Source organism: Scophthalmus maximus, chromosome 8 (genome assembly GCF_022379125.1).
Source record: "Scophthalmus maximus strain ysfricsl-2021 chromosome 8, ASM2237912v1, whole genome shotgun sequence".
Lineage (NCBI taxonomy): Eukaryota > Metazoa > Chordata > Actinopteri > Pleuronectiformes > Scophthalmidae > Scophthalmus > Scophthalmus maximus.
In genome coordinates this window covers 11440269-11462500 of record NC_061522.1, presented here as the reverse complement: position 1 = coordinate 11462500, position 22232 = coordinate 11440269, and the positions used below count along the sequence as shown (strand labels likewise).

Sequence of the window (22232 nt, the reverse complement as noted above, 5' to 3'; positions counted from 1 at the left end):
CTCCAGTCGCGGTTACCGGGCGCGCGGTTGCCAGGAGAGACGCGCGAGCGCCCCATCGCGCAGCCCTAACGGCAGAGCGGCACGAGCTCCCCCCCGCCCCGCCATTTCCTCGTGTCGAGCCCTGGAATGTCGAGCGGCGGCTCGGGCTCTTCCTCGCGGAAGGAGTTCGACGTGAAGCAGATCCTCAGGATCCGATGGAGGTGGTTCGGCCACCCCGCGGTCCCTCCGCCTCTCTCCCCGCCGCTAGGAGACTACTTCGCCGGAAGGAGAGCGGGCGGCAGCAGCGGCGGCTCCGCCGGAGAGGGACAGTCGGTTAGCGGCGGTGGCAGCTCGAATTCGGCCAGCGTAACCCCCGGCGCGGGCGGCCACAGCGGTCTGGTGGCGAGCGGCAGCGCCGGGTCGAACCTGTGCAGCGGCAGCAGCAGAAAGTTTGCCGATCCGGCGGGGAGTCGGGGCGGTGCGGGAGGGGCGACGGGGAGCTCCTGTCCCCGCTCCTTCAGCCAGCCGGAGTGCAGGAGCTCCGCGGCGGCGTTGTCGTGGGTCTCTCCGCCGCCCCATCGTCGCTCTCGCCCGCTGAAGAGCATGGACACTCCCGGCGAGGGTCCGGTGCCCCAGCTGGTGCCCGAACCCTCCGCTCAGGTCGGTGAGGAGGCGGCGGCGGCGGCGGCGGCTGGGGGGGCGGGGGCGGGGGGCACCGAGGAGAACAACAACCACCCGGAAACAGACTCCAGCTCCTGCAGGTACAGGGATGGGTGTTTGGCTGGTTCAGACCTTTTATTCAAAACGTCCCGGGTGACATGTGTACACACCCTGAACTTCTCAGAAGTTCTGTGTAATTTAAAAAAAATCAATCTACTGCCACATTTAATCACTTTGTTCCGGTTAATCAATTAGTGGATGGACGTACAGTAAATTGGTCATTAGCTGTTTTTCGTTTCAAGTGATTGATCGTTTTTGTCAAACATTTATTGATCAGAGCTTCTCAGACGCGATGATCAATTGATGCTTTTCTTTGTCATATCTGAAGATGTTTTTCAGTGTTGGTCAAATGAAGCAGAACAATTAAAAACATTATTTTGGGCTTTGGAAATTCACATCAGACTCTTTCCACTATTTTCTGACATTTTATAGACAAGGCGATTGATGGAGAACATTATATGCAGATTATCATTAGTTGCAGCCCCAAGTGCAAATCAAGGACAGGTGGAAACTCAATGTGCAGGAGCTGACTATGTGAAAAAGTGAATGGGAGATTTACCAAGCAAGAGGATGTTCAGACAGTAGGAAGCGGTGGAAGGTAATTACATATAGACGGACAGAAAGAGGTAGAAAATGATGCGGAGTACCTTGTGGTCCACTGATTTCTCCCCTCAACCTCCTAATGAGGCGTCACCCACCAGTCTCTGTTGCTGCACAAACACAAATGGTCCCCTATTGTGAATGTGGGATTGTCAGTCAAATTAACTGTATGACTCCAGGGCAGAGCTCAGCATGTAGCTACATACTGTACTTGACATTTATATTATTGTTTCTCCAGCTTTTACTCACAATCCTTGGTGCTCTGCATGTTTTGTGTGAACATGCATGGTGTGGAGTGTGTGTTGCATTGGCGTGGCCATCCAGCTGTGGTGATGTGAAGGTGGTATTTAAGTAACAGTTGCCATAGAGACTGCAAAACAAGGCAATTAGGGCATCATAACTCCTCTGAAGCATATCTGCACAGGCTCACCAATTTATGTTTTTATTATGATGCAGCAGTAAATGTGAGGATGTAAAGGTGGCAGAAATACACTGTGTGTGTGTGTGTGTGTGTGTGTGTGTGTGTGTTTGTGTGTGTTTGTGTGTGTGTGTGTTTACTATCCTGGCATAATGATGCATCTGAAAGCCTCCTATCCTACTCCCTGTTCCCAAGACACACATCAGAAAATATAAATGATTCATGGGACACACACACACACACACACACACACACACAAACTCTCACACTTAAAATCGGCTTTCAGTGTGAGCAAATGCAGATGTATTTTTTAAATGGATTAATGACGGAAGCTCTTTCATTCTACACCCCATTTGTTTTTACTGTGAATGTATGCTTCTGTGTATGAGAGGGAAGCACACAGGGAGAGAAATATGGTTCTAAAGATATCTATTGTTATGCAAGACTTGATGTCATATTCCTTACACAGAAAATTAACACACGTACACGAACACCAGCCTCATTAGCACAAGCAAAGTGAAAAATTCTGTTGTGAACCTGAACAGATTTTGAGTATGTGTTGTAAATGTGCATGGATATAGCCATGTCCTTGCACGTTATGGTTTCCATACCAACACAGACATTAGTTTCTGCAGCATGTGCAGCTCTGTGTGTGTGTAAGTTTTATGATTTATATGTGTATGATGCTATTCATCCTCTCCCTCTGAGAGCCTCTGTCCACATTATGATACTCCAAGAACACGGGTGGCAGAATCCCAAATGGGATCACAGGAAGGGACGCATACTGAATCCCCGAGTGGCTGAAGACTCATCCCCTTCTCGCTCTTTCATTTTCTCAACTCACCCTCCCACCCCCTTTAATCCTGGTGACTTCTGTACTTACCCTCTCTTTGTGTCCCATGTTCATCTCATCCGTTCATTTTCCTTCTTTTTCTGCTAACGTGTCATGGAAACAAAAGCATTTTGTATGTGTGGCACCGAGGGTGGTACATGCAATCACGTGTATCATGCGTATGATCACGTCGTATATCAGCTTGAAGAACGAAGTTTCATTTGCATTAGCTGTTACCCTACAGGCTAATCAGGCTAGATAGTTAATCACAAGGGAGTGAGTGCGTTCAAATGTGTGTGTGTGTGAGAGAGGCAGGGAGAGAGACACTGAATGGCAGTTGTGTGAATGTCCTTGTCTGGTGCAGGGTTTTTACAAAATTTGGCTGCATGGTGTTGATTTGCCCCAGACTCACTCTCTCTTTCTCATGTCTCTCTCAGTTCCTCTCTCTCTGTCCATGTTGAGAGCCTGCCAGGCTCAATTAAGGGGGACTGGAAGGCAGCGTGCCCCCCACTTCAAAGCCATCTCCTCTGGCTGCATTTAGCCACACCATTTGTCTACATGTGCACATACGAGAGGACAGGAAAGCCAGCCAAAAAGCCTCCTTGGAGGGCGAGAATGGGATAGGGAAGAAAGAAAACTGAGGCAAAGATGGATGTTGGGATAAGGTGGAATGACGTGAGTGATGGATGAGATTAGTTGAAGATATAAAAGTGTGGGAAGGAGATAAATATAGAGGAGCAGAGGGAAGATGACTCCTGCTGTAGCAGTTCAGCAGCAGCAGCACATACAAACCAATTTGTGTACATGACAGTTGCGACTTATATTAATAGTGCCTAAGATGACTTTTGCTGTAAATTCAAGTTAATTTAATTTGCAGTGCACAAAATCACAAATTTTCCTCTGAGAACTATTCACAGGCAATGGATTATATTTGCAAACAGTTCCCTGCTTACATATCTAGCAGACAGAGAGCAACATTATCATTCATTTGGAGTCGTGTGTCTGAGCTCCAGGCAAATGTTGAGTCCGGGATGCTTTCTCCTTTTAGCTCCGTCTTTTTTCAAACAATGCTGAGAGCATTGACAGTAAAGTTGTGGATGGGAAAATCTAATAGATGCTATAAAGCTCCCAGCAGTGAGGGGAACTGAAGAGTTGGATCAAGAGTTTCACACCACATATTGTTATTTGATCCCACATGAAACTATTCATAATAGCAAAATCGACTGATCAGATGAAGAACGACTCCACACAAAAACCCATTGGCTGGAAAAGAACAAAATAAGAGTGAAGGTCTCCCGCTTCCAATATGGACAAACAAACTGTAGATGTCACATACAGTACTGTATGCAGTCAACCAACAGCTGTTAAATTACAACAAAATAGAGAAACGGAGTAGCATCATATTATGTAACTAAAGTGCAAACATGTTTGAAAATTACGAACTGGAAAAGACGAATTCTCTTCAACTGTGGAGCTGAGGTGATATCTTCCTTGGAGTATCACTCCGTTTCTTATCGTGTTTTGCTTTAGAGCCAGTCGTGCAACTTCTGCGGCTGAGTTGAAAATGGAAGTAACAACTGTGGCTCTTATAAATTTGATTTGGCCTGACGGGTCACAGGGTATGTATGCTTCAGTGCTTATCTTTGATGAGCACACATGCGCACACCAACCCTGTCTCTTACACACACACACACACACACACACACACACACACACACACACACACACACACACACACACACACACACACACACACACACACACACACACACACACACACACACACACACACACACACACATACAGATTGGAAGATTAGACATAACAGCCCTGGGCTTCAACACTTCCACCAGTGAATAACGAATGTTGAAGCCATCCTGGCCCCAAACTCTTCCTCATTTCCAGTTGTTGGTACAGATACAAGGAAACTGGTTGCCATTTGGGAGCAGAGTAAATTACTGCATATCCTATGGGCTACGCTCCCACATCTATTTAATTGGCAGCTTCTCTTTTAAGTGGGCAAAATTTATCTAGCCATTTAACTCCTAGTAATTGGACCATTAAGGGAGCTTTTGTCTGCTTCTGGCGACATATTGTAACGCTGAAGAAGAGAGCAAATACGTGTGAGGGAATGGCACGAAGAAAAAAACGTGGCACATGGAAGACACTAAACAGCTGGTGTAACTCTCTCCACACATCTGTCCGTATATGTCTTAAACCAAAGGAAAGGATCATCTACACATGCACTCAAAGCTTCTGTCTCCTTCTGTTTGTGTCCGTGTGTGTCCGTGTTTGTGTTTTGTGAATGTTTGTCGTTGACTCCGTGCCACGGCGTGCTTACAGGACATCGAACAGCAGCGCCACACTGTCCTCATGCCAGTCGATGGAGCCATGTGCGTGTCCAGAGGAGTCCATGTTCACTGCCATTTCCCACGCCGACGTCACCTGCCGCAAGATGGAGGGCTACCTGAGGAGCCGACAGCTATGTGATGTCATACTGGTTGCCGGAGAGAGGCGGATACCTGCACACAGGTAGGAGCAAAGAAATGCTGAACTTTGCCTTTTTTGGCCACTTGTTGTTTTTCACAAAACTTTCTGTGTACTCTATGAATCATACACTCTGTAAATATTACACACAATGTCACATGCACACAGGCCCACTACGGAAACAAACATTCACAAACACAGAACCACGGTCATGCTCATAAAAGTCCCCTTTTATTTTTGAAGTCTGTCTGTATCACACACAGTCAACTGAACCTCTGAATCATGCATCAAGCACTCACTCATACACACACGTGTGCCTGTCATCCACCTCATTGCCCCCCCAGCCCCCACTACACTACTCTGTTGCCATTGCTCTCTGGGCATGTGGCCACTGGTGCAGCAGGCAGGGTCCATCTGCAGGAGGATGAGACAGAAGAGTGGCCCTTCACCCGCAGAAAGACTCCCTTTCTCTCACTGCCTTCCTCTTCTGCCTCATTTGATTTAGTCCTCCAGGCACAGATGGTGACAAACAAAAGACCCTGCTGCATGAGAATCCTAATGGTGTATGTAAAAGAGTTTGTCGGCATCTGAAGGTGTGTGTGTGTGTGTGTGTGTGTGTGTGTGTGTGTGTGTGTGTGTGTGTGTGTGTGTGTGTGTGTGTGTGTGTGTGTGTGTGTGTGTGTGTGTGTGTGTGTGTGTGTGTGTGTGTGTGTGTGTGTGTGTGTGTGTGTGTGTGTGTGTGTGTGTGTGTGTGTGTGTGTGTGTGTGTGTGTGTTCCTTCAAGAGGTTGGGAGTGAGACATCATTGTTTGAAAGTGTTGCAATTGATTTATTTTATGTGTAGGATAAAAGTGCTTTTCTGGGAACAAAGCATACACCCCCTAACTCTCCCTCTCTCCGTCTCACATGTACACAAACAAATGCACCGTACATGCTGAATAGGCCACTTGTGTGGCTTATAGCTGCTTGTTTCTTGTGGACTTCGTTGCGAGCGGAGCACTTTGGGCACAACTCAGGCTCTATATGTGCTTTTGAAACGCAGAGCTCAATTACACCTCTCTGGGGCTGTGCCCTATACAAATACATTATGTAGAAAATCTGTTTTTGCACCCCCGTCTGGAAGCCTCTGGGAGACTGCTGCCTTCCATGATTCTAGTCAAAATTATCCAGAAACTCCTGTGAACCATTATGGTAGATCAATAGATATGCCTCTGGGACCCATTATGTGCACATTAGAAAAAGTCTACGCCCATACCATCCCCTCTCTGAAGTCTAATCCGCTGCATGAGAGACAATCCCGGAGGGTTTCTGAGGAGGTGCAGCTATTAACCAAATGTACATTTTTCAGAGCAGTAAGTTAGTTTCCATCGTTGAAGTATCTTTTCTTGAAAAACAGGAAAAGAAATAGATCTCACCTTTGTTTCTCTTATCCAAGTTCCTTTACTCCTGTAGTGTGTGTCATCGCTTCGTTATGCTGCACTAAACCAAGATGGGCTCATTATTCCCGCCTGAGGCTGGAGCGCTGAAAACACCCACTAGCACTGGACAGTTCATGATAAACTGCAGTTGTGGTGGATGTTTTGGTTTTGTTTTTTTTAAATCTGTGACTGTGACCTGCTTGGTCTGTGACAGACCCACAGATCGCTACACTGCACCCTCTCAATTAGCATCACTAAAACATGTACATCTCCTATAGCACTTTTTTGAGTGTGTGTAGAGAAAAGTCGCAGTTATGAAGTAAGTCTCTCCTACCACCCCTCCAGTGGTTTTTCCTCTCTCGGTTTTTCCACTTCTGTATCTCTGTAACCAGGCGGCACATCCACACTCAAACAGATACAGTGTTCAGTTTCCAGCTCTTGCCCTCCTTTCCTGAGTCGAACTCATCTGTTTCCTGCTCTCATCACTCCGGCATTTTGTCTTCTCTCTGCATTCCACTCTCCATTACAGTGTGTCACGCTGCCTGCCATGTCTCTGTCTTCACCACGCTGCATTTGTGTTCTGTGTAAATAACCCACCACGGTTCTGTATGCTCTTTGACTCGCACACAGCAAAACACATCTTTGACATCTTTGTCTGTAAAACACACAGACACAAACACACACACTGCTCTTCTGTGCTTCAGGCTATCTGTCAAGGTCCCAGTGTCACACGCAGTAATGAGATTATACACATGTACATAGCTCATACATATTCAGTGCGTGCACACACACTCACACACACACACACACACACACACACACACACACACACACACACACACACACACACACACACACACACACATGCTTGCATTCAAGTTTGCTGACCATGAAGTCAACAAAAGATATATAAATGGTGAAAGCAGAAACTGTGCAGAAAAAAAAATACAAACATGGCTTTAACGTGATCTTGATCATGATCAATTTACTTATCCATATCCATGTCTACATCAGGACATCAAATATTCTGAGCCCTGCAGTCATGTGAATTGGATATCCTTCATTTGCCACCTCCATTCACAAAGACATTTCCAAGGGCAAGGATGGAAAAATGCTGCATATGAATTATTAAACAGATACTTTGTGATACTTTTTAATACCTTGATATTTGTGTGTGTGTGTGTGTGTGTGTGTGTGTGTGTGTGTGTGTGTGTGTGTGTGTGTGTGTGTGTGTGTGTGTGTGTGTGTGTGTGTGTGTGTGTGTGTGTGTGTGTGTGTGTGTGTGTGTGTGTGTGTGTGTGTGTGTGTGTGTGTGTGTGTGTGTGTGTGTGTGTGTGATTAACTTCATGGTGACATGAAAGGGTAATGGATTGTTGTGTGGGAGGATATTAAATAAATGTCTTTTTACAAGTGACCTTAAGATAATACCTTTCCGTCCTTCATCTGCCTTCCTCTCCACTTCTTCATATTATCCTTTTCTCAAACTCACTCACCTCTATATTTTTTTCTGACCTTACATCAAACATATTCCTTTCTCTCCTTTTTTTTTCTCTCTCTCCCCCATGAGCTCAGCTGCTGTGACTGACACTTGCCAATTGAATAATCTCCTTTCTGACTGTAGGGATTGGCATTTCTTTTCTTCTTTTTTCATGCATGCCAGGACTTCATTTAACTGGGGTTGTGTCTTCTTTTATATTGAGTTTTTGAGGGACGTTTCTATGAATTACAGAGGGGAAAAGGCTGTAATATCTCAAAATAACAAACCATGTGCATGAAAAGTTACAGATTAGTAAAAGCACTTTTACAGGGGACAGTCAGGATAAAATACATCTCCAGAGAGTTACAGGATAAAATAACGAGACAAAGACTTTATAGATTGCAGTGGAAGTGGAATTACAGCACAGTACTGACATTTGAGCAGCTTGGCCTTTTTTTACTGTTTTTTTTTTTGTCATTTCTTTTGTTTCAAAGATATTAAAACTACATCTGCAACAACAAATGAATTGGCAACTGTCTTGATAACCATTTAAATCATTTTTCATGCCCAGTGCCACATGTCCATTGGTTGTAGCTGGTTGAGTGTGAGGACTTTAAGCTTTTCTTTGTTTATATATGATGATTAACTGATGATATTATATTTAAGGTCTGGGCTGTTTATCAAATAATTTAAGATTACATACAGTTTTTTGACTGTAGGAAGTAATAATTGGTAGATTAATTTAGATTTAATTGCAGCTGCAGTTGAGACAATCTGTTGCTTCATACGACATTGTAAATCATGAGATGTGTTTTTACAGTATAAGTCTCTTTTATGTCACATGTTTGAAAATCTGTGTTATATTTCAATTTTAACTCTCACAAGTTGTGAAGGAAAACTTGATCTACAGCAGTTTGATTATCGAGCAGTTAAACGTCTAAGGTTTCCGAGGCCCAGTGCAATGCTCAGTGTGTACAAACATCTGGAGATGCCTGAGGCTCATGCAAAGCTTTTGTTTGCACAGATTTACTCTACCTCAAACCGCTAGGTCTCCTCAAAGAGAGGAATATAGATAGAGTCCCATTCTGAGCGGATTTATTTCTTTAAGGGAAGTCAGAATTAAAGTATTAGTATTGAGCAATTTTAAATCTGTCTGCAGTATGTAATAATTACAGTCTTTTTACTTACTGTTTTTCTGCTCTGTTGTTGTTGATCCCCCTATAACTGATACATGTAGGGGTAGGTAAAATTACACGACAAACATCTCTCTCCCTGCAGTGTTTTACCTTGTCCTTCAGAAGTCTTTATTTTAATCTGACGGCATTCGATTCGAATTTGTGCCCCACTGAAAGTGTTAATTTTGACAATCCCACCGTGACGTTTACATCGAAGTGATCAGAGAGCGTATTCAGACAAGAAACCACCATGTTAAATCGTTGAGGCTATAAAACAGAATAACTGCAAATTGAGAAAAACTAAAACAATGATGTTTTTGTTCATTCTTGTATGAATGTGTCCCTCAGTAAGATGGTGAAACGACCTCAGTTGTGTTTTCGTAAAACCACAGACCTACGTGATGAGATATGATTCTAACTCGTCTGTTGTGCTTACTCATCTAGGCTTAACCTTTGACACTTACCAGATTCTTTCCCGCCCTCAACACTAGTCTCTCATGACGCGCACCTCATACGCCTGCTCGACTAAATGCTGTTTGTCAGCAGGTTGCAGTAGAAAACACACGTTCGTTGTGACCTTCAGTCAAGCAGCTGTATACTTTCAAGTTTGTAATACGTGTTGGACGTCAAAAGTGTTGGGAAAGTGGTTTTCGTTTTCGTAGTTTTAATGGTGACGTTAAAAGCTGGCCGTCATAAAGAGGGGGAGACTTACATACTGCTGCATTCCCCCCCTTTAAGTCTCTAAAGCTATTTGACGAACAGACACACAAGATGATACAGGATGATTGTTGTGCGTTGTCTGGCTATGTCATCATGTCCTGGCTGCTCTTTCCGTGTCTGTTCTGAGTCTCTTCACTGTCAGTCCAGACTTGCCTCGTCATCAAGGTCAGAGTCCTCTGCTCCTCCATCACAGCTGTCCATCCTGGCTGACTAATGCCCGACACTCTCTCCTCTGACAGACTGGTCCTCTCATCCGTATCCGACTACTTTGCCGCCATGTTCACCAGTGACGTGCGGGAGGCCAAGCAGGATGAGGTGAAGATGGAAGGAGTAGACCCTGACGCATTGTGGGTCTTGGTGCAGTATGCATATACAGGTACGAACAAGTGTTACCTTTTACCTTACCTCTTAAAAATACAGTGCCACATCTGTCTAAAGTCATGTTTGCTAAAAAAAATTAACCCCCAATATAAACCCCAACTGTGTGAGGAAATGGCTTAACCCTTTAAAAAAAATGAAGCTATATATTTGCAAGACATTAGCTCAGGGCTCAGTACAACAAATATGGTATAAGGTTTGGAGAGACTTAAGAGGGGCTCAGATTACAGGAATTTTCTGGCCGATTGAACCCCAATATGGCCCCCCGAGAATCGGAGGAGAGATCTTGTCTGGAATCTTGGTTGGTCCTGGTGTTCAGCCCTGATTATCTGGTAGCGTAAAGGGTTTACAGAGCTTTTCTTAAACCTCCTGAACTGTCCGCCGAATCATCAGGGCCTGCCCGATAATAATCCGACGTGTTAGATATTGAGGATTTTAAAACAAAAACGAAACTAGCTACTGTACAAGTGCAGTGGCCTGCTGAGTTGGAGGAAAGGCTCATCGATATGTGGCAAGAACATTATTGCCTGAACAAAGTGTCTTCCAAGACTATCACAACTGAGCAGACAAAGTAAAGTGACTTGTCTCTTCTGCTTTTGTTTTTATCACTGCAAAGCGTTATTACAGATGGAGCAAATTGTTGCACTACACCAATCTCCATCGTATTTGTTTTGTTCGCAGCTTCTTCCTCATGCGAGCGCGTCAGAGAGGTTGTGTGAGGTGGTGCGGCGATAATCTTAATAATATCCTGGAGTGTGTCTGTGTATTTGATGTGCCATTATTTTCAAATCTTGTAGTGTGTCCATGTTTGAGATTAGAGAGAATAATGTCTGCGAAGATTCTCCTCTGGTGCGTGATGCAAAAATCGATCAGGATTTCAAATTCTTGTAGTCTGAGCAAAGCTTAAGACATTATTGGTTTTGGTCTTTTCATGGGATTTGTTGACAAAACGAAAAAGGTTTTCAGCTGTTAAAGGATAAAGAAACTGATTTTGTCGTACAAATAACCTGTAAGAGATTCCATGCAGCCTCGCCCCCCATATCTGGCTCTTCTTTATCGGTCTTCTCCCCTGCCTCCCTTGTCCAGGCCGCCTTGAGTTGCGGGAGGACACCATCGAGTCTCTGCTGTCAGCCTCTTGCCTTCTGCAGTTGTCGCCTGTGATTCAGGCCTGCTGCTCCTTCCTCATGAAGCAGCTCCACCCCTCTAACTGTCTGGGCATTTGCTCCTACGCTGACGCTCAGGGATGCCACGACCTGCAGAGGGCTGCTAACGCCTACACCATGGTGGGTACACGACTGGTTTATATCTATTCCTCTAGCATTTGTCACCACAAGACAATGAATGAAACATAGAAATAATGATGAAGATTTTAGTAGACAACGGGGGATGTTGAGGTTCTAACAAATGACATGTAAGAACAATATTCAGGTTTTCTTCCACTTTTTCCTTTTACAACTGTCCTACTCCACCTCTATAAAAATCCCCCCACTTCCTCATTCACAAAGCACCACACGCCATTATCGCCACAATGGTTTTCAGCAAAGGGTTGCTATGGTGACGGTGAAATGGCTCCTCCACTTGATTATTCTTTTTCTTTTCTTGTTCTCGCCCGTCTTTACATGCCTTTTTCTTCACCCAGCCTCCCTCTGTGTGTCTGTCTCTGTCAATGTAACTGTTCCTCTCTTTCTTTCCCTCTAAGTGGATTATTGTTGAACTTTAATCTGAGGTAATTATGTCGTAGAGGTGGATTTATCTGGGTTTGACTGTGTCAACTGTAATTCATTTACACTCATATATTCCCACACTCGGGAAAAGTCAAAGGATTATTACGGCGCTACACAATAGCCTGACTTGGTAGAGAGAAGTCTACCCTATTTACTGTATGTGGGAATCAGGTCACATTTACATTTTTTCTCCCCCTTTTATACTTCCCACAACTAATGCTTCCCTCAAAGTAAATAATAAAGAAATAAAAAGCGAGCAGAAATAAGAATACATGCGTATAATAGCTATGACAAACAAATTAGTCACAGTTCTTCACTAACAACCATTATTGCCATTGTCATTGCCTTTCTTATTGTCACTGTTGACACAATTACATGCAATTACTGAGCATATTGTGGCCGATCACTGACGACATTGTACTGCAAGTGGTGTTTCTATACTGGCCTTGAGGTATCTTCTTCTTGTTTCTACACCTAAATTCTATCCATATTCAATCAACACTACAAGAACTGAAACAATTAGCTGATTTACAAAAAATTTACCAGCAACAATCATTATGATAATTGATCAATCGTTTGTTAGTTGCAGCCCTGCTCTGTACCTCCTCTCCATCGTATTCTTCTGACTCATCTTCCATTTGTTTCCTCCAGCTTTTCTCATCCATCTATCTCTGACCTTTCTCAACCCCTTATTTCCTGACATAGTTCCTCGCCTCCTTCAAACCCTTGATCTCTTTCTCCACTCAAAACCTCCTAATTCCTTCCTCCCTCCATTTCTCACTGTCCTCTTTTCTGGTGTAATAAATTATTCATTGATCCTTACTTTTTTAGAAACTAATCAGTCTTTACTTCTCTACTCTTACAGTGATTTCATCCATTGTTTTACTCTCACTCATTCCACCAGGATCACTTTTTGGAGGTGGTGGGAGGCCAGGAGTTCTTGCTGCTCCCGGTGGAGGAGATGGAGAGGCTGCTCACCTCTGATGAGATCAACGTGTCCAATGAAGAAACCGTGGTAACCTCTTTGCTAACGTGGGTCCGTCATGATACCGACACTCGGCAACCCCTCCTGCCTTTGCTGTTAGCTCACATCCGACTGCCGCTGCTGCAGCCGCAGGTGAGAGTCGCCACATAACATAATATAATTTTTTTTCTTTTCTGGTGTCTGTCTGAACCGAGCATTGATACGGTGGCAGTCGTTATTATGATTTTGAATTGACTATGTATAGCATGCTCCCATCTTGGTCATGTCCATGGGTTTCACATCATTACTGACATGCTTTGCTTCATGAAAGAGGATTCAAGTGTACAGGTCAAGGTCACTGGACATGAATAGCCTTTTCTTGCAGAACTCAATACTTTAACTGCATTTCAATGTCTATGTAAGGCAAAGAAACAGGTTATGGTGCCTCATGGGTTACAGTGCACCTCATGTGTCATTTGTTTTTACCCCATGTAGTGCTGTTTGAACTCTGCATTTCCTGGTCTGTGTCGATTTCTTCTTGAATGCCTGCTGAGAACAAACATTGACACAGCGCTGTATTAAAGTGCCTCAACTGAGAATCGTCGTGTCTTGTGTCTCACTTCAACCTTCCTCACTTAGAAGAACCTTCTCCATCCTTTCAAAAATTAACTCTGACAAACCCCTAAGAGAATTCAATTTTAAACTGACTTTGACAAATTACCAATGTCAATTGGATCAGCCAGGTCATGAACATTTTTACTCATTATGAATTTCCTCTGCAGCAGCATAACATGTTACACCTGCCGTCACACACCCCAGCTTAAAATGACTACCAAAACACTTTTAAGGCTGATTCACTCAAAAAACTCACTAGCAAAGCAACAGTACAAGGATCTAAACATCCCATAATGCATCACTCTGACTGTAGTTACCCTGCTAATCCATTAAAAAAGAATGTGTTGTAACATGTATTTGTTTAGTCCTGAAATTTAAGGCAGCTCCAAATAAAACCAAAGTTTCAGAAAAAAGACATGGTCTTATATCAGAGCCAATACAGTTTCCTTTCCCTCCCTCCAGAGAGACAGAACTCTCTTTAAAACTTATTGGTTCATTCGGTTTAGGCGCTGCTCAAAAATGCTTTGGAACCGTGCCTGAGTCTTATAATGGTGCGGAAAACCCTGGCTCCTGTTGGAGCTTTGTCAAAGTTGTTCATGTCTTCACTGTCGGAGCAAAGTATGCGGCAAGAGTTTTGTGTCAGTTCTCCTCGTAGTGATCTGCTGCTGGCTGTTTTCCATGGTCAAATTTCTCTCATCTCTCCCTCTTCTTCTCTCAGGCTCCGATCTGTCTCTCGCTCCGTGTCACTAATGTCTTTAGGCAATTACAGGGACTAAAGTCATTAGGCTTACAACCATTATTCTGTCAGGTGTGTGTGGTAGTGTTTGGTGTGTGTGTGTGTGTGTGCGTGCGTGCGTGCGTGCGTGCGTGCGTGCATATATCTCCAAACTATTCCTCTTCTTCTCTCCTCTAACAAGCAAGTGTACTAGAGACTCTGACTTGTAATGTGATGCAGACAAGTTTATATGCTAGGCTGAACCTCAGTTAGTGCCTAAGGCTTTGGACACACACACACACACACACACACACACATTTTAAACTTAATTAAGTGTGATATCAATCTTAACTGCAGCTAAATTATCTGTTCTCTTCATCTCCCTCGCTATATATACAGAAACTGTAGCGATAAAACACCCCTTGTGGCCCTCCCCTTCTCTTTCCATCTTCTCAGCCTGCATCCATACATCTCCCTGTTTTGCACTTGTGTGGGACACACACACAGCATGAACACCTTAGATATATGACTTTGCCCTGGTCAGCTAAAATCGCAACTGGCTGTAAGTTGTAAACCAGGGAGAAGACGGATGGCGGAGAGAAGTTAAGCAGGGGAATGGCGACAGAGGAGAGAGAGCACAAGCAAAAGACAGAGCTGAGGGGGGATTCAGGCTTTAACAATGTATCACCCCCCACCAGCACCAGCACCCCCACCACCCTGCTTAACTGGCGAATGAATTAACATTCAGCGACCTCATGAGCTGTGAAATGCCAATAAAATGTTGTCTAAACCTCACACAGACCACCAATCAATATTCATCAACCAATTAGTCAGTTCTCTATCCAGGCCACCATGTGAAAACTCATCAAGTGGATGTCAATTCACCAGATTAATACCTTTTAATCCCTGTTGCCTATTGCCAATGACAGACACACACTTGGTCTAATCGTCTCAGAAGAGCATCTGTGGTCGTTAATCAGAAATAAATATATATATATATATATATATCAATGCAAAAAAATAAACTACATATATATTTCCAGAAGAAGGAGCTTTCTTTTTCATATTTGCAAGAACAAGCCTCAGAGCCACACTGGAAGGCTTTGCTAAGGTCCAGTGATGCTTTGAGTCAAATGCTTGCCTACATCCTCACAATGCCAATGGCAATATTCTAGTGTTTAGCAGGTATTATTTCATCATGAGGCTGAAAGTCAAGAAAAAGGAGGGGTAAAGTATGCTTATATTGGAGTGTGTTTTATACACGGACTAAGACCATGCCTATCTGTTCTGTCAAGTATGAAATGACACACAGGGCAGCACAATTTTGTTTCTTTCCACTGTGAGGTAAAGAGAGGACAGAGAGGAGGACGTGGGACGCCTGCAGGATTCAGTCCTCAATCTCAACCTCCACATTCAATCTTTCCCAGCTTGACGGATAAATAAGATGGGCGAGGACAAACAGGGTTTTCTATCTCTGTCCTTCTTTATCACACGCAGACACAAATGAATGCAGAAATAGGGTTCAACCTAATGTGTCTCTCTGTGATTGTAAGCATTGGGAGTGTGGGTTCACCCTGGCGTGTAAGCTGCTTATCCATTTAACATGCTTGCTTTACGCTCTCCACGTCTGGCTGGGAAAATTGATTTAACATTCAGTGACCAAGTGGAATTATTTGGGCCGAACGTTTCTCTCTTTTTTTTTGTGGTAGTGGTGCTGGTGGGAATTCTGGGGCACAGCTCAGAGGAAAATGAGTGTAAAAACAACTGAACAGCTATTTGTACACATAATTTGGAAACTTAAAATTACTTTTCCATCTAATAAAAAACACACGTATGCAAACACACACCTATCTAAATGTAAATCATGTATTTCTTGTCATGGCTTCTGGGAAAACTTGCTTCTCACCGCTCTGCCCCCTTTCACAGGCACTGATTTCCTGTGGAAGGATTGAAGTGCCTCATGCTACTGCCGCTGGCTGCCTGTGTGTTTGTGTGTGCACGTGTGTGCGTCCGCATGTCCGTGCATGCTTGTGTGTGTGTGTGTGTGTGTGTGTGTTCATAGATGAGGTTAGAGGGTATGGACTGCAAACTGATGAGATGTTCAGGACAGATTAGTCCTCTAGTGTGTCAGATGATCTCTCTCTCTCTCTGTGTGTGTGTGTGTGTGCGTGTGCGTGTGTGTGTGCGTGTGCGTGTGAGCGAGCGAGCGAGCATTAATGGCTGCTGGTCTGATCTAATCTCTCAATCAATGAGAGAACAGCTTTCTTTCGACCCTCACAATCAGTGGCAACATCGTAACCCACACTGGCCTCCGCCTACAGTACACACACACACACACACCCTGCATTTGTTTCAGCTGCTTGTTGACAGCGGTCGTCACATGTGCCCTTGTGTTCATGTGGTATTTGTTTTTGTTTGTGTAGTTCTTGGCAGACCTGGAGTCCAACCCTCTGCTCCGGGACAGTGTGGAGTGCCAGCGGCTGCTGATGGAGGGGATGAAGTATCACCTCTTGCCCCAGCACCAGCCCCTGCTTCAGAGCCCTCGCACACGTCCTCGCAAGGCCACCGTAGGGGCCATGTTCGCGGTGGGTGGCATGGACGCCACAAAAGGTAGAACAGTGACTGGCACAAATCCGGACACAACTAGAGGGTGCACTAAATATTATTAGGTATACCTCGCTAAAACAAATGCAGTCTAATCCAATAGTCCTTTAAAGAAAAGTGAACATTGTAACCTTTATAATGTTCCGTTTTTATTTTGAACTGAACATTATTCGGTTTTCAATATATTATTAAACAGGGCCTTGCACTGCAGCCTCCGGAATTACCATATAGTTAAATAAACTAAATTGGAGAGCAGCATTATCCCCCCTTAATTTTATGTGTATTTGTTTTCCAGGTGCTACCAGTATCGAGCAGTATTGTCTGCGTCGGGACACATGGAGGCAGGTAGCCACCATGAGTGGACGGAGACTACAGTTTGGTGTAGCTGTTCTCGACGGCCGTCTCTACGTGGTGGGGGGTCGGGATGGACTCAAGACCCTCAACACTGTGGAGTGTTACAACCCGCACAGCAAAACCTGGAGTGTCATGCCTCCCATGTCCACACACAGGCACGGATTAGGTGGGCATGTTGTTGTGAACACAAATGTGATTTACATACAAATGTTGAATTGGCTTGGAAAGGTCAACCTGAAATTTAAGGCTATTGACCCGTTTCCCATTGTAAATCGACGAGTTTGCCTTCACATTTAACTTCGCATGCACGCTGTAAAACAAGGTTAGTAAACAGTATAGAGATCAGTGACTCTGTTGTGACGGTTTCTTTTTATTCTTTACTTCAGTTCCTTCAGATTCTACACTGTCTGAATTATGTTCTGGTGCTGCCTGAGTGGAGCAGGATGGATGTTGTGGCCTGTCATAGCATCAAGCCGTAGCTGTGTACTATGATTCAATTACAGCCAATCGGAGCTGGAGCGGAGAAATTCCCTTTAACCACAGAAGCCAGATGTTTGAAGGTGTTATTGGGTTTTCTGTCCGATGTGAAAGAGGCTTTAGTCTCTAGTGTTGATAATGGCTCTTAATATGAAGCTATTTATAAGAGGATTGATTAAGGTGTTTGAATTTCAAGTATGTCATTTTATGGAAGTACAAATTAAGTGAGTTTTTATGATATTTCAATGATCCCTGCTGGAAATTCCTTTTTTCGCAGTGAGGTCAGAGTTTGATTTCAGCAACAGAACACCTCACTGGCAGATAGATTCAGCAACGTGTTCAAGGACACTTCAGCTGAGAGGATTAAACCTGTGTATCCTGTATGAAGGACAGTCTCCCCACTTGCAAGCCTTCTTTTCTAATTACAACATCAGATAAGGCGTGCTGTGCTGGTGCTTCATTGTTTTTATAAGTGTGTTGCATGTGTGTGAAGGGAGTGAGGGACTCAAACACACATCTGGCAGCACAGATGTTTGGGCAAATAAATCCTTTGAGTATGGGGGTGTCAACATGCTGCTAACTCTGTACGCTTATGCCCTGGGTGTGGCTGCATACACACACACACACAATAAAAACTCAAACTCGTTGTCCTAAATATGTCCAAGCTGATATTGTTTTGGTAAACTGCCATGAGTTAATCGTGCACATGTGGTTGTGTGTGGCTGCAGGTGTAGCTGTCCTGGAGGGCCCCATGTACGCAGTTGGAGGACATGATGGCTGGAGCTACCTCAGCACAGTGGAAAGGTGACAGGATACGGGATGCTGCTTTTAGAAAGAAATCTTGCTGCTCAAAAAATTATTCATTACTGCATGTATTTCTGTATTTCATTACTTAATCTGTAGAGGTTCATGTCAGCCATGGCTCATACTGGGGCTTCAACTCACGATATTTTCATTTTTGAATAATCTGTGAATATGTTCCTCATTCAATCAGTTTGGTTCATGTATTGCAGGGAAGTAGTGAAAATGTTTGTCCCAGTCCAAGTTGACGTCTCAAACGAAAGATCCAACTTATTTAGTTTACAGTCTTAGAACAAAACTAACCAAAACAGCAATATTCACTTTTGAGAAGCTGGAACCAGATACTTTTTTCTCAGAATGATTAATTTACCCAGAAGAATCCATCAATTATCTGTCAATTTACTAATTGATTAGAATGACTTGTTGAAGTTCTACACAATGATTTGCAAGACTGAAAAGTTGTTAACACTCTTTGTTCTAGGTGGGATCCTCAAGCTCGACAGTGGAGCTTTGTTGCAAGTATGGCTACACCCAGAAGCACGGTGGGAGTCGCTGTACTCAATGGCAAGTAAGTGAGTGCACAAATCCATGAATCTACACTACATCTAAGTTAAATATTTAATATTAGTGAATGACCTGTTGCACTGAGCATGTCCCTAAAAAAATTTAATGACAACTTGTTCCTCTGAAACCATTTATTGTGAGCCGCACTGGATAAAAGCTTCTGCCAAATTAATGTGATGTCATGTTACAGAGACAATTGACCTGAAATTACATAAAAATCACTGTACCACAAACTACATCCTCCAAAATTATCATTCAGGTGAGTCAACACTTATAAAACAATTTCAATAAAAACTGAACTTTATAACCTTCACATGGGCAGGATTTACTGCAGGACTGTTGTATTGGAGTTACTAGTTTTAACTACGTGTATCCAATAAACTGCAGACTGAGCAAATTAATTGCCGGGTTTAGTAAGTTCCAGGCTTGAATCTCCCCATTTGCCCCTGAATCCTCCAGCAGCAGACAGTAGGTTATTAAAATTGCAATGTTGCACCGTTGTTGTTATTATTTTGGTGCCTCAGAGAGATACTACAGAGAGAGGCTTTATAGATGCTAATTAATACGGAAACAACTGGTTTGTGTTATCCATGCCCAGCAGTCGTGTATGTGCACGGCTGCGTGTGTTTGTGGGTGTGCATTTATGTGTTGTGTATTCTCTGGGCTCTTTGCCTGATGGAGCTCATTACTCGCTTGACTGGGTTCTGATGCATTGCTTTCTTCACCCCCCTCAACTCCATATCCATGGATGCATGTACACACACACACACTGAGTGACTGCTTGGGGTTGTGACGCCCCAAGAGTGTTGGCATGAACACACAAACACACCCTTGCACCATCTGTCTAAGTGTCACTAAATTGAAAAGGGACTTTGAGAGTCCAGCGATGTCTGTGGTTTTTTGTGGGACAGGTGTTTTGTTGTTGTTGTTGTTGTTTTTTTTAAAGATAGCACCATCTTCTGTCTTCCTCAGGCTGTATGCAGTAGGAGGTCGTGATGGCTCATCTTGTCTGCGTTCAGTGGAGTGTTTCGACCCTCACACCAACAGGTCAGAGACGAGGGACTTCATTTGACCAGAATTAATTGCTGTCTCCTGCTGTATTTCTTGTTTTGTTTACCCACAGATGAAAGAAGACAGCAAAACTCTCGGAGGACGTTAGAATAGACCCCTTAAAACATCTTCTGTTTTAATAGTACATTAATTATGGTTTCCACTGGAACGGCTGAGAGGAGGATGTCATTGGTCCCTGGTTAATAATCTTCATTAAAAAGAACACAAAGCAAATTTTGGAAGATTTTGAGTTGGCACATTTGTCAGATTTTCCTCAGTGTTGTTGAAAACAGTGTGATATCCTCTCTCTTGGCACACTTCACCACAGAGGACAAACAGAAACGATGGGTAAGAATTTAGAAATGGACTTAGAACCTGTCTGCAGTTTGGACTTTTTTGGTACCCACGGCTAGAAGAAGGTTTCTCAGGCCTCCAGATGTTTCCCTCTGCTCGATCTAGTATCCAGACAGTTTCATGTAGGCATCTAATACTGAAATGAACCGGTGCAGAATTAGTCTGATTATTTCAGTAGCTTTTTAATTCTCGTTCCAACGCTCACACACACACTTCTTTTCTAAGAGGTTGATTCTGATTGTTAAAACCTTCATCTTCAGGTGGAGCGGTTGTGCTCCTATGGCTAAACGGCGTGGAGGTGTGGGTGTGGCCACGTGGCATGGCTTCTTGTATGCCATTGGAGGTCACGACGCTCCGGCCTCTTCCCTGGCGTCTCGGTTGAGTGACTGTGTGGAGAGGTTAGTCTACCGCTTACTGTTCCCCCCTGTTGTTTTCCAAGAAGAAGAGGAAGAAATCACATGAAGTGTGTTGTGTGAACCCACGTTAATGTTTGTGTGTTTAGGTATGACCCTAAGACAGACGTGTGGACGGCAGTAGCCCCCATGAGCATCAGCAGAGATGCTGTTGGTGTTTGCCTCCTTGGCGACCGTCTCTATGCTGTGGGCGGTTATGACGGTCAGGTGTACCTCAACACTGTTGAAGCTTACGACCCTCAGACAAATGAGTGGACACAGGTATATACCCAAACACACACACTCACACACACCATTTATATATCTAGAGTAGTACACACATACTCAGCAGATTTATATGTACACTGACACATTGATTGCAGTCCATAAAAGGTAATGAATCATGATGTACACCGTTTCATTGTTACATAAACACACAGTCACAGCTTCTCTCCCACGTAAATTGCAGGTTATCATTGTATTCTAAGTGTGTTTTCTTAATGCTAATATTGTCCTTGTCGCTGCAGCAGCAGGAGATAGAGGGGACCGTTTCAAAGTTGAATTCCGCTAGAGTCTTATCACACTTCAGTTTATCTCCTGTACAGCCTCAGAGGATTTCTAACCAAAGTCGCTGCAAATCTTCCATTTTAGAAAAAACACACCATGCTGAGAACAAGAGGGGTGTAGATGTCTGCAGACACAGAATACAGAGAGGGTACACACTTACAGAGGACAAACTTAGATGTGAGGGGACACGCTGGGACTATTAAATATGTCCTTTTTATCATTGTCAGAAACTAAAACAAACAAACACGTGTTGTCTGTCCTGTCATTGGCAGTCAATCAATTACCCTGCTTCCTTTAGCATAAATCTGTCAATAGTTTCACATTCATGACAGATATCATGGTAAGTGTATGTTTCACACTGCAATTTAGTGAGTGAACTGAAGAATTTTGTGTGACATATTTATGTCCTGTCTTCATAAGGTCTCGGTGTTGTCTTTTTGGTGGGTAGTAGTCTTTCCAATTGAATGGAGAAAATGAATGAACCAGTTTATTTTGTTAATGCTGTTGCCACTGCAATATCATTATGGTAACACTACCAGCTTCATAAACATAAGGCGCAGTACTCTTCAATATTTCGAATGCGCCAAATGAATGTCCTCATCGCACAAACATTATATAGTGTTTGTCTCCTCCTCCTCCCATGTGGTACCACAGCTCATTTTTCTCTTCTACCTCTTTTTCTTATTTTATTGTTTAATGCCGTCTCAACTTCCTGCAATAGGTTGGTTCCGAACTATCCAAAAAGTGTTTTCACACTAAAAACAAACCAAACCATCGTTCACTATGATCCGGACCGAGACCGCCTCTTTAGTCCGACTCTTCGTCCGACTAAATTTTGAAAAGTCCGA

The 22232-nt window shown here is 43.7% G+C and overlaps 1 protein-coding gene across 9 annotated transcripts in view; it reads left to right on the top strand.

Annotated features, from left to right (window-relative positions):
• Positions 1 to 22232, top strand: part of klhl5 (kelch-like family member 5) — a 44115-nt gene that overhangs the window by 18373 nt on the left and 3510 nt on the right. For 6 of the 9 annotated variants that reach the window (XM_035638360.2, XM_035638363.2, XM_035638361.2 and 3 more), the window contains 11 exons: positions 4893 to 5081; positions 10065 to 10201; positions 11290 to 11486; positions 12832 to 13044; positions 16645 to 16831; positions 17121 to 17345; positions 18385 to 18460; positions 18939 to 19025; positions 19994 to 20068; positions 20686 to 20823; positions 20928 to 21099. In XM_035638360.2, coding sequence (XP_035494253.1) covers positions 4933 to 5081; positions 10065 to 10201; positions 11290 to 11486; positions 12832 to 13044; positions 16645 to 16831; positions 17121 to 17345; positions 18385 to 18460; positions 18939 to 19025; positions 19994 to 20068; positions 20686 to 20823; positions 20928 to 21099 — 1656 coding nt within the window. In that variant the 5' untranslated portion in view covers positions 4893 to 4932. Of the gene's footprint in view, positions 741 to 1998; positions 3225 to 4892; positions 5082 to 10064; positions 10202 to 11289; positions 11487 to 12831; positions 13045 to 16644; positions 16832 to 17120; positions 17346 to 18384; positions 18461 to 18938; positions 19026 to 19993; positions 20069 to 20685; positions 20824 to 20927; positions 21100 to 22232 lie in introns of those variants that run through there. The other 3 variants (XM_035638355.2, XM_035638357.2, XR_004794379.2) reach the window with 3 other exon arrangements.